Source organism: Bos javanicus, chromosome 3 (genome assembly GCF_032452875.1).
Source record: "Bos javanicus breed banteng chromosome 3, ARS-OSU_banteng_1.0, whole genome shotgun sequence".
NCBI classification, from domain to species: Eukaryota; Metazoa; Chordata; class Mammalia; order Artiodactyla; family Bovidae; genus Bos; species Bos javanicus.
The window spans coordinates 59,138,590-59,151,851 of record NC_083870.1 but is presented as its reverse complement, the minus strand read 5'-3'; the positions used below and the strand labels follow the sequence as shown (position 1 = coordinate 59,151,851).

At 42.6% G+C, this 13,262-nt stretch overlaps 1 protein-coding gene across 6 annotated transcripts in view; it reads left to right on the top strand.

The window, feature by feature from the left end:
• DNAI3 (dynein axonemal intermediate chain 3) overlaps nt 1–13,262 on the top strand; it is a 107,086-nt gene that overhangs the window by 80,900 nt on the left and 12,924 nt on the right. Inside the window, exon 23 of one of the 6 annotated variants that reach the window (XM_061411408.1) lies at nt 8,389–12,106. The exons of 4 other annotated variants lie outside the window; for them this stretch is intronic. In XM_061411408.1, coding sequence (XP_061267392.1) covers nt 8,389–8,442 — 54 coding nt within the window. In that variant the 3' untranslated portion in view covers nt 8,443–12,106. Of the gene's footprint in view, nt 1–4,131; nt 4,387–8,388; nt 12,107–13,262 lie in introns of those variants that run through there. One more of the 6 variants, XM_061411405.1, reaches the window with a different exon arrangement.

Genomic DNA, 13,262 nt, shown 5'->3' with positions numbered 1-13,262 from the left:
AAGCAGTTTAGCACAGCACAGTATATAGAGACAGATGAACGAATAGATACAAATTTTACTGTAATAGACTGGAACTGTAACATTTGCGATTGAGGATAATTTGGTGTAGGACACATCCTTCTTAAACTCTACCAAAAAGGAACCTAAAGCTCTGAAGCCCTCACCCTCATCTTTCTCAACCTCTCTGATGTGATTTTACTTTGTTGGTCTTCCCTTGACCAATGGAATTGGGGTCTTTAAACAGTCTGTGAATTCAGCTCTTCTTTCTTTCTCACTTGAGGTCATCTCAGTCCATATTTCTGCTTTTCTCTTGCTCATTCCCTTCCTTGCCCTTTTGGCAACAACAATTTCATCACTGCCTTCTGTTTCCTTATAGCCAAATATATAGCCTCCCCCAATATAATTACTCATGTGAGACCCTAGGTCTCAATTAAAAACACAAACATATGGAAATATTTTCATGTATTGCATTAGCAAATAGATTAACATTATCATACTGTTACATACAAATTAGTGTAACAAAAGCAGATGAGGCATCATTTCAAAACATTGTTTAGTGGTGATGAGATATAAAAAAAAGCCAATTAATTGACCTTGTTTACTACAGAAAAAATGGTCTTGGTCTGTTCTTTTACATGATCACAAACATTGGATGAACTTCTGCCGTGGGAGATTACCTGCCACCTTTTCCAACACCAGCAATCATCCGCAATTACTAGGAGTGTTTACTTATTTATTTTTTATAATTGTACTTTATTTACTTATTGAAAAATTTGAGGAGGGCTCTGCTGGGTCTTCACTGTTGCTTAGGCTTTTCTCTAGTTGCAGAGAGCAGGGGCTACCCTCCAGCTGCAGTGTGCGGGCTTCTCATTGCAGTGCCTTCTCTTGTTGTGGAGCACAGGCTCTAGGGCACCAGGGCTTCAATAGTTGTGGTGCCTGGGCTCTAGAGCGCAGGCTCAATGGATGTGGCACACAGGTTTAGTTGCTCCGCAGCATGTGGGATCTTCCTGGACTAGGGATGAACCCCAGTCTCCTGCATTGGCTGGAAGATTCTTTACCACTGAGCCACCAGGGAAGCCCCTAGGAGTGTTTAAATAGCATAGTGACAGCTAATTATCCATATAAGATAATAATAATTTTCATGTGAAGTACTTTTAAAACACTTGAATATTGTAATAATCATATCTTGGAACTGAGTTTCCAAAACTTTTCCACCTCCTTGTTGTAACTTCATTTCCATCTGGCACTGTACCCTCCTTAAAGTAGAGCTTCCATGTCTCAAGTTTTCTCTGGAACTAGACTGTGGATAAATGAGTACATTTAAAGGGGTTCCTCTGTTACATTTAGAACATGAATAGAGTCACCAAGGAAAAACAGCTAAATGTTCATCAGAAGTATCTCCTTACAAGCGATGGCTGATGATAGGAGACATGGGAACAAACAGTAACAGCCTCAGACAATTGCCGTGGGGATTAAATGAGTTAAATATTTACAGCACTTAGCCAGTAACTGACAGATGGGAAGTGCTAATGTGTCCACTATTAGTATTATTACAGAGGGCAGGAGATAATCACACATCCATCCAGCAAGGCCGGTCTTCATGAGTGCCCCCCCTCAGCTGGCAGAGATTAGGCTATGCACTTCAACCCACAGATATGAGGGTAATCATATACCCATCTCTTTGCAAACATTGAATCTGGATACCACTCACTTATTGAAAAATAATAGTAATTACAGCTCTAACAGCACACAAAATGGGAATTTTCTTAACTGGAATTTCAGCTGAAGACCCAAAGCAGAAAACAAGCAGTAGTTTCCATGTGATTCATTCAGAATTCAAAACAATTCTGCAGCCCTTATTCAATGACCCACATCCAGGCTACACAAGGGAGGCAAGAGCTATGGGGAAAGAGGTTGGAAGAGAGAATTTTTTTTTTTTTTGAGAGCATTGGAGGGCTGTGTATTCCCCATTCCTACTCCTGCAATACCACCCAGACTCTGGGAGGAGACCATCAAGGGAAGCACTGCTGGAGACAGGTTGCTGGTGAGGATGGACAATTGGCCTCATACCCCTGGCAGGAGGCTCGCTGAGCCACAGAAATCCAAGGGCCAGAAACTGCCAAGGGACCAGAGCAGACCGTCCAGGGAGAATATAGGAAACCCAGGGACAGGGACCTGACTCCTATGGCTGGAAATTCTGCAAGCAAGAGGTTGGCTTGAACAGCTCTGACAGACTAGTGGAGAGAGGACCAGTGAGCAAAGAACTTGTACTGATGGCAGAATGAGGGGGTGAGTTGTCCTGGGGTCAGGTGGGAACTTGAAAGTGGCTAGGCTCAAATCAGATGCCTCAAAGGACTTTCTTAACGGAGTGAGGCAACCTGTGGAGGCGACCAATGGAAGTGCGCAGGGGGCATTTCAGTTCTTCACTTACATACTGGGCTGGGCTGGATCTTCAGATAATCTGAAAATGACACTATTCCTAATATCTAAAAGTGGTAGGAAATGCTACAGAATCTGTCACAAATGTGGCAAAGGACAAAAGTTAGGAGAATAACATCTTTCTACTCTCACCCTATCAAGTCCTGCTCTTTTTGTGAACTGGTTATTGTAGTTAACACCTATTAAGTGCTTACTGTGTGCCATGTACCATTCTGAGGATCTGCCATGTTTAATAATTCATTTAATACTCTCAGTGGTATAATGTGGTTACAGTGATTAGACATGAGGAATCTGAGGAAGCAGAGATATTAAGAAAGGGAAAAAGCAAACATAAAGCACAAATACAGCAGGGGATGAAGGGAACTTCAGGCATGGTGAACACTGAAAAGAAGAAAATGCCTCTTGCAAATGATTCTCAGGAAACTAGAATAAAATACGGTGGTGGTGCCCTCGATAGAATCCTCAAAGACAGAGTTTTGTGACAAGAGACCAGAAGGCACAGGAGGACATTAGGGTGGGGAGAGGGCAAGAGGAGGAGAAACAGAACCAACACAGGGGGATCCTGTGGGGGCTTGGTGGTAGAGTCCGCCGGCCAATGCAGGAGCCACAGGCACGACCCCTGGTCTGGGAAGATCCCACATGTCACAGAGCGACTGAGCCCTGCACCACAACTATGGAGCCTGTGCTCTAGAGCCCCAGTGCCACAAGTACTGAGCCCACACACCGTAACTCCTGAGGCCCACGTGCCCTCGAGCCCGTGCTCTGCAACAAGAGAAGCCACCACGACTAGAAAATAGCACCCACTTGCCACAAAGCAGAGAAAAACCTGTGTAGCACAGCCAAAAGAAATAAATAAGATTATTTTTTAAAAAATCACAGGACGACATACCAATATGAAGTAATCGTAAGTTCATCTGAAAGGAGACACAGATGAGAAGAAACAAAATCTTAAAAATCATAATGACTGCCCTAGCAGATACAATAACTTTCATTAATTAATTTAATTTAAATTAAAACACTAACTAAACCAGAACAGTACCCATGCAAACATTGACAGATCAAAGAACAAAACAGATGACTCAGATTATTCAGCAAGTGGTGTTGGGTAAATTAGCTGAATAAATGGTCTGTTGTTTTTCCCCTCCCCTCTCAGCATGCTCTTCCCTCTACCGGTGGCAGGAGCTCATAGGCTAGCCTGGATTCCCTCTGCCTCTGAGAGCCCACATCCAGTCCATCACAAAATTTGATCAGCTCCACCACTAGGAGATACCTTGAGACTGCACACACTACTCTGCTGATCTGTGCCCCTCCTATTCAGGGTCAGCAGCCCCTCTCCCTGACTATGAAAGAGATGCCCTCCTGCCCCCTGCCCCACAAAGCCCTTCTGGAGAACAGCAGCCAGTCCGGCCCTTCAGAAATAACAGAAGTTCCTTCCACGGGAATTCGCTGGTGGTCCAGTGGTTAAGACTTTGCCTTCCAATGGAGGGAGGTGTGGGGTTCTATCTCTGGTTGGGGAGCTAGATCCCACATGCCTCACAGCCAGAAAACCAAAACATAAAAGCAACATTGTAGCAACTTCAATAAGGGCTTTAAAAAGTCCACATCAAAATCTTAAAAGGAAATAGCCTCCTCCAGCCTTTGGTATCTCTAGCTGTCAGAGTTTTATACAAATGACTTGCTTTTCCCCCCTAGAAAACGTTTCAGAAGTCAAAAGAACAACTGGAGGCTGAATTGAAAATGGACTACGAGAGTTATTTGGAACTGGAGAAGACTATCCTCACCAATCTAGGTCTAAGCAAAGAGAAAGAATCAATGTCATACGTGGAATTAGTGTAAAAAAGTTTTCTGTAGAGGTGTTTTGGGGGTCTGTGGGAATTTTCTTTTTGCTCATTATTTTTTATGTAAGGTGAGCTAGCAAACTAGACATTAAAAAGATTTACTTGCACATATTAAGTTTTTATCTCACTACAATTAAAACTTTTGAATTAAGCAACAAGATCTGTTTCAGTTTGGGAACTGAATATGTACTAAACTTTGTACTGAATATAAAAGGGGTTGATAATGAAGCTTTCATTTTCCTGTAGTATTATAGAGCTTAAGACATCCACACTCAATCCTCAGTCAACATCTATTCAGAACCCCTGATCCCAGACCAGAAGGGGAAATCAAACTTTGCTTCTAATTATCAGGTTGTTTTTGGTCACATCTCCACCAAGTGCTCCCACCGGGCCACTGCACAGATTATCAGGCCATGAGCTAAACAAAATATTAGTAAATTGAATCCTGAAATATACACTGAAAGAGGGTAACGTATGAAGATATCACATTGAGCTTATCTAGGAAATAAAAAGTTAGTGTAACAGTAGTGCTCAGTCGCTTCGGTCATGTCTGACAAGAACACTGGAGTGGGTTACCATACCCTTCTCCAGGAGATCTTCCTGACCCAGGGATCAAACCTGCATCTCCTACATCTCTTGCTTTGGCAGGTGGGTTCTTTACTGCTAGCGCCACCTGGGAAGCCCAATGTAACAGTAGAGAGTAAATCAACAATTGACTGAAGGAGAGAATTTATGATACCAAATAAACGCAGTAAAACATTCACTAAAATTCAACAGCCACTTATGATAAAACAGTAAATTCTTTGCAACTACAAAAAGAAGGAAACCTCCTTAACTGGATGCAGGGTATCTAAAACAATCCTACAACAAACGTTATACTTAATGGTGAAAAGTTGAAAGTTTCCCTCAGAAGTGTGGAATGAGATGATGTGCACTGTCCCGTCTTCTAATCAGTATCTGGTTAAACTGAAGCTTAACCAGTGTGGGCACACAAAGGCAACAGCATATGAAACTGAGTTGTGAAAGAGCTTAATGTGTCTCAATAAGAGATTCAACACACACACACACACACACACACACACACACGGGATTTCCCTTGTGGCAGTCCAGGGCTTCCCAGGTGGCGCTGGTGGTAAAAAAAAAAAAAAAAAAAATCCACCTGCCAATGCAGGAGACACAAGAGATGCAGGTTCAGTCCCTGGGTGGGAAAGATCTCCTGGAGGAGATCTCCTGGCAATCCACTCCAGTATTCTTGCCTGGAGAATCCCATGGACAGAGGAGCCTAGCGAGTTATAGTTCAGGGGGTCACAAAGAGTTGGACATAACTGAGCGACTGAGCACACCAGGGTTAAGACTCCATAGTTCCACTGCAAGGGGCACGGGTTTGATAACTGGTCAAGGAACTAAGATTCCCACATGCCGAGTGCCCTCCCCCTGCAAAAAAAAGCGGTTCAACATCATGGCAAAGTGACCAGCGTGGGAGGTGGGTTAAGGGGAAAATAGCTGGAGGTGAGACTGGAGCTGAGACTTGGAGCCAGATGGTGAAGGCTCCCTTAAACTAAGCAAAGAAAGTTGGATTAGAGTTTTCAAATAATGGGGAATTAATGGAAGGGCTAAGCAGGAAGGTGACATGGTCAGCTTTATATTCAGGAAGATAAGGAACAGGTTAGAGTGGGAGAGCCTTGAGGCAGGAAATCCTAACAGAAGACAGTCATGATAGATCAGGGTAAAAGATTAGGACACCCTGTCCCAAAGCTTAAAATAAAAATGAAAGGCTGATTGGATGGGATAGGGAAGACAAAGGATGATGCCAAGGTTTATAAGTTAAATTGCTAGAGGAAGTAAAACTCAAAGTTATTTACCAAAAGTCAGGTAAGTAGTAGCACATGTCTGAGTGCCTTTGGCCAGATGACTTACTGCTGTGAAACATTCTCCTTCTGTGGAGTAACATTTTATAACAGCAAATGAACACCTGCATATAAGTGATGGTGTCCAGCACATGTTAGTGTCATTACTGGAATGTCTCAGGGACTCAACTTTGTGCCTGAATTTTTTTTCTTTCATTTTTTTTTTTTTTTTATAATCCACACTCATGTCTTAGCTGAATCTATCCAGTCTCATAGCTTTACATACAACCTCCATACCTGTCTGGGACTTTTCCCACAAAATCGAGCTGTATATTCACTTGAGTACTTAATGTCTCTGCTGCTGCTGCTAAGTCACTTCAGGTGTGTCTGACTCTGTGCGACCCCATAGACGGCAGCTCACCAGGCTCCCCTGTCCCTGGGATTCTCCAGGCAAGAACACTGGAGTGGGTTGCCATTTCCTTCTCCAACGCATGAAAGTGAAAAGTGACAGTGAAATCGCTCTTAGCGACCCCATGGACTGCAGCCTACCAGGCTCCTCCGTCCATGGGATTTTCCAGGCAAGAGTACTGGAGTGGGGTGACTTAATGTCTCTACTTAGGTGTATAATGTGTGCATGCTCAGTTGCTCAGTCATGTTCGACTCTTGGTGACTCCACAGACTGTAGCCCAGCAGGCTCCTCTGTCCTTGGGATTTTCCAGGTAAGAATACAGGCGTGGGTTGCTATTTCCTCCTCCAGGGGATCTTCTCGACCCACGTCTCCTGCATTGCAGGCAGATTGCCATTGAGCCACTGAGGAAGGCTGGGGGTACAGTAGGCATCTCATATTTAAACATGTCCAAAATTGAGTCCCTGAATTTCTCTCCAAAATCCATGCTTCCTTCCCACTGTCCTCTAGTCACCTTGCTTCTAGTTGCTTGGGCAAAAGTCTTGATGTCATCCTTCATTTCTCTCTTTCTCTCACAATTCATGGCCAATCTATGAGCAAATTCTTTTGACCACACCTTCAAAATACACCCAGAACCTGGTCACACCTCTCCTTCCCCACTATTCCCACCATGGTCCAAGCCACCTTCATCATTGGTGGAACTGTCATATTGATCTCCTAATAGTTCTCTCTTCAGTCTCAACAGCAGGCAGGTGGTGGTTTTAAGTGGAAGCCAGTGGCTGTCATTCTTGCGTTCAGAGCTCCTCCTCAGCTTCCCAGCTAACTCAGGGTAGGAGCCAAAGGCTTTCCTGGACCTGCAAGTGCTCATGTGGTCAGACTTTCTGTTGTCAGCTGGGTTTCATCTCTCCTTCTCCTGCCCTCATCACCCCACCATCATGGCAGCCTCCTTCCACCCAACATGCCAGGCTTGGTCCTGACCCAGGTATTTGTACTCAACAGTCTGTGCTTTCTGTAGTGATTTTCCCTGTTTTATTTTCATATGCTCTCTCAAAGGGAAAAAAAATATTTTGAGTACTTGCTATGTACCAGGCTCTACATTAAAAAAATATTTTTTTAATTGAAGTATATAGTTGAAAGGGGCTTCCCAGGAGGCTCAGTGGTAAAAAATCTGCCTGTCAATACAGGAGATGTGAGTTTGATCCCTAGGTCAGGAAGGTCTCTTGGAGAAAGAAATGACCATCTACTCCAGTATTCTTGCCTCAGAAATTCCATGGACAGAGGAGCCGGGCAGATTATATATCCATGGGGTTGGAAAAGAGTCTGACATAACTTAGTGACTAAACGACAAATATAGTTGAATAGAACATTCAGGGTAAGTCTTACTGGGAAGGCAACATTGGATCAAGGATCTGAAGAAGGTGAAGGGTTTTGCCCTGCCGTCTTCTAGACTGTGTTTCCTAACCCAGCCCCCTCTTCAACCCCGGATGACTTTTGCTTTAGCTTTCTGTGGTCAACTCAGTACAAAAGAAGAAGGTGGGACTACAGAGAAAACAGGAGTGTCGTGGTTACATGACAAAATCCATTACCTGGAGCTGGCACATTGTTGTCTCAAACAAAAGTGGGGTTTTCTTACCACAGAAGATACTGAAGAAGTGTCTCCCTTAGGGTTATCAAGTAAAGAGCTTAGCATGGTCAGGCATACAGCAAGCAGTAAATGTTTTGCTACTATTTTATCTAATTTTTAAATACAATATGATTGTAATATTCATGCTATTGATAAACATGGGGTTCATCTTGCCTATGAAAGCAGTTATTATCAGTTCAGTGTGAAATTTTTATTGTGTGTTTATAACCTCAGTTTTTCCAGATCTCATCATCTCACCAGCCTAAGGCCTCCAATGGAGTCACATAAACAGCTATAGCCCACTTTTCATGGGATCCTGTCCCACCTACTTATCAGGTATTTCATCCTTCTGCGAAGCCCCTTCAGGCTTCTGTAGTCCCTGGGAAGAAGGTGGAGTCGTATGTTTAAAAACAAGCCCACAGCCACCAGGCCCTCAAAGGTTCCCTTCTCCAAGTATGCTAGAGATGCTAATGGCCTGTGACAACGGGGAACATGCTGGGTCAATGCCTATTGTTAGTTCAGGTCCAGCAAGAAGTGAACACCAAGGCAAGACTAGGTGTGCAAGAGATTTACTGGGAGGCTGAGCAGGAGACGCAAAGGAGAGCCTTCAGAGCTTGATGCAGGTCTGGTACCCATGGAAGAGGAGAGGGAAGGAAAGAGGACGCATAGGGTGAGTCTCAGACCACCCAGCATGCTCTCTTCCCTTTGCCTCTGAGACTTTGGAATTTGCGCAGACTCACTGTGCCGCCTCCTTCGTTTTTGGGATGCGTTCTCTCCAAGACTCCTCAACTTCTCCAGCAAATGCTTTTTTTCTCTGGCTCAGATTCTTCACATAGCAGACAAGGTCACACCTGCTGAATCCCATCAGAGAATACAGCTGGGGCTCAGTTCCCAGGCTGGGAACTCTGACTGAAAGTGTAGAAATATTGAGTGTCAATGAAAATGGAGTTCCCTGCTGTGGCTCCTTCCAGTTCTTACGGCTCCAGCCCTTTCCCCTACTGCCCCTCCTTCCCCACTGTGGACCAACCCAGTCTTCTTTTTTTGCACTTAGATCTTTTGATCTAGTGTACAGTGTAGTGAAAAGAAATGGTGTCTTGAAATCCTAGCAAAATTGAGTCCTAAACTCAGTTTTATAATCCAGCTGTTCTGTTCCCCAAGAGTGGGTTACATCATCTGTAAAACGGGCTAATAATCATGCCTACCTCCTACAAAGACTGTGTAATCTGGCATACAGTTAGTGATTAATAAATGTTACCTCTTTTTCTTGCTTGGTCTCAGGTGCATACACTCATGTGCTAGAGAAGCCATAGTGTGTTCTCTTTGTCCTAGGTAATACTCTCTGATTTTAACATTTTTGTTATTAATTACAATGAAAATGTCTCTCTCACTCTCAAGTATGACTTAAGTGGGGGCTCTGCATGCCTAGTTTAATATTAGCCTTTGATCATATTAGTAAGAGATCAGACATATTGGATGTAGTATTTAAAGTTTGAAATAGCTTGTTTTTTTGCAAAACTTAAAATGCTTATGACTACTCTGAAAATTAATCATTTGAATAAGGATTGATTTATTAGATTAAATTTAATTATCGTTCAGCTATACAAACTGCTTTTTACCCACCAAGAAATGGTGCATAATTAAGCCAGTGTATTTTCAGACCCTCAGATAAACATACAGTCTGGGTGCGCTTCGCATGAGAAGGCCGTTGGCTCCAGCAGACCATGGCCCAGGCCCACTTCCGCAGCCTCAGTGGTAATACACCACTGTAAATAATTAACACTCTCTGTGCCCTGCATCCAAAGCCTGCATGGGGTAGGCTCTCTCCACCTGGTTGCTAAGCTGCCATTGCCAGGTCAGATACTATGTGACTGAACAAGGCCCTTGCAACGGAAATTGAATATCTCAGTGAAGGGCAAATTAAACCCTGTGTGATGAATTCACTCCTTCCGCAGCTGCTGAGCTGTTTGAGGGTCACAGGCTCATGTAAAACCACTTCACACCATCAGAGTAGAACCCCAAACATCAAAGAAACCAGCCATGGAAGTATATGGAGACAATAAGGATTTTAAAAAATTGTGTAATTGCTTCCAAATGCTTTCTTGTTCACAAATACGACATTAAAAACATATGCAGCGTGGGTGGTTGTGTTTTTCTGCAACAATGCCAGCGTTCCAAGGGGCAAAAAATAAGGTTTCTCTGTCACCTGTACATGTGATATTCTAAACTGTTTTTAATCTTTTATTAAAGAGGGGAAGGAAAGAAGATGTGAAAGAGATTTCATTTATTCCTTGTCAACTAAGATACATTTCCAGTCCTTTTGTGAAATCATATTTTTAAGAAAAACAATTATCTTTTAAAAACCACTCTGAAAAAGAAAACTCTAAATCAAATCTAATATATGGCAAGTGCCCACTTTATGTCAGCCTGAATAAAGAAGCTAAATTAGCCTTTGAGACTGACAATAATTTTTCAGTTTTCATGAAGTTTCTTGACTGTATGGATCTAAATACAACAAATTAAGAAAACAGAATAAACTCAGTTATCCAGAATCCTAACAACCCTTAACCAGAACTTCAGTGCGTTCTAGTTCTGCAGTGAGCACTTTTGACAACAAAAGACCAAAAAAGTCTTGTTATTAGGGATTTATAATTAGAGGTTTATTAGGGACCAATTTCAAGGTCCATTCGAATATCAGTAGGATACAGCCTGCAGGTTGTCTCTCTAGGACTGAACAATAATCTCTGATTGTCATTAGGTATAGAGACAGCTGTGTAGAGTTTAAGCTCAGCCACACTCAAGCTTTGTAATATTGGGCAAATAATCTTTCTGTTCCTCCATTTCTTCATCTATTAAATGAAGATGATAATACCCATTGCACAGAATGATCATGAAGATTATAGTCGGATAAAACATATGAAAGTTCCTTATAAAATTTAAGTGCTTTAAACATGAGTATGTAGAATAATAATAATAATAGATGGTGAACTATTTTGGGATTCTAAAGTGATTTTTGAATCATCAAAACAAGTTTACTTATGCTTACTATAGTGTGTTTTATTGCATTATAACTCCTTACAGTGTTTAATTAACATTCAACTAGCCAAGATATTCCATTCTGTTACCTCACCGGATGTAAACAATTTATCTATGTTAGTAGCCAATTAATTAGGTTTAACAGTCCACTGACTCAATGGACATGAGTTTGCGAAAACTCCAGGAGATAGTGAAGGACAGGGAAGCCTGGAGTGCTGCAGTTCATGGGGTCACATAGAGTCAGACATCACTTAGCGACTGAACAACAGCAATTAAATGGGTCTGAAAGTCTGAAGCTTAGGAAAAGGAGGAAAATTAGACTTTATCTTGGGAAAGAGATAATAGGTCAGAAGACATTAATAGGTCTTCTTGTTTAATAGGTCAGAAGACATTTCATATGTTCCTCTCACCCCCATCCACGTCAACCATATCTGGAATCCATCACTTCCTGACTTAAAATATTTTGATGGTTGGCACTCACCAGCTTCAGGACAGGGTCTAAATTTTTTGCCTGCTTATGACACAGCCCTGCTTATTTTTTAAGCCCATCTCTCACAGATCTGCCTTCCCATCTTCCCCTCCAGACATTGCCGTCTACGCTGTTCTCCACCTGTGCTGTGTTCTCTCTGATGTCTGCCTCCTGGAAAACACTATTCCCTTTCCATGGATTAAAAACCACCAAAGGGCTTCCCTGGTGGTCCAGTGGCCAAGGCTCTGCACTCTCAATGCAGGGGGCCTGGGTTTGATCCCTGGTCAGGTAACTGGATCCCGCATGCTGCAACTAAGAGTTCACAGGCTGCCACTAAAGATCCCACAGCTGCAACAAGGATAAAAGATCCCATGTGCTGCAACTGAGACTAACACTGCAAAATTAAAAAAAAAAAAAAAAAGCTACCAAGAATGCAAAAATGCTCTAAAATGAATCACTACCTAATGCAGCACAATAGTGAGTATCTGCATGCGTGTAGTCCACCAGCCTCCTCTGTCCATGGGATTCTCCAGGCAAGGATACTGGAGTGGGTTGCCATGCCCTCCTCCAGGGGATCTTCCTGACCCAAGGATAGAACCTGTGTCTCCTGCATTGCAGGCAGATTCTTTACCACTGAGTTACTGGGGAACCCACAATAGTATCTACATACCTTTTAAAGATAGTAGTTCATGTGTGGTCTTCCTATAGGAAAATGAGTAGTGCTCATAAGAACTTGTTTAGAGACTAAAAAGGAATTGACAATGTGCTGTTAATAGTTTTCAGTCACAAAGAGGAATATCTGGATCAGAGTCAGGGCTTTGGAGTCAGACAGAATTCTGAACCACTTACAAGCTTTAGCGCTTCCCTGGTGGCTCAGAGGTTAAAGTGTCTGCCTCCAATGAGGGAGACCAGGATTCAGTCCCTGGGTCGGGAAGATCCCCTGGAGAAGGAAGTGGCAACCCACTCCAGTACTCTTGCCTGGAGAATCCCATGGATGGAGGAGCCTGGTAGGTTACAGTCCAGGGGATCGCAAAGAGTTGGACACGACTGAGTGACTTCACTTTCACTTTCACTTTACAAGCTTTAGAGATTTAACCATGACAAGCTTCTGCTGTGGTTGAATGAATTCTCAAAAATGGCCACAGCAATATACCTGGTCTCACAAGCTCTTCAAAACCCTTGCCACACCCCCTCAAAAGATAGACTATATTTCCCCTTCGCTTGAAATTGGTTGGGGCTCTGTGGTTGCCTCAAAGAACAGAATGCAGCAGAAATGGCACTGTGTGACTTTTTTTTCAGAGAAAATTGAAGGTGTCCCCTCTTTCTCCTGCATTGCAGGAGGAATTTTTACAGGTTGAGCCATCAGGGAAGCTCACAGATCAATACAACAGAATAGAGAACTCGGATATTCATACACACAAATATGTACAACTGATTTCTTACAAAGATGCAAAAGCAGTTCAATGAAGGAATGATAGCTTTTTTCAACAAATTCTGTTCAACAGTTAACATCCATAAAGAAAAATATAAAACTCAATCTAAACCTCACATAGTATATAGTTTTCATTTTTTTAATGTATTTATTTTTTTATTGAAGGATAATTGC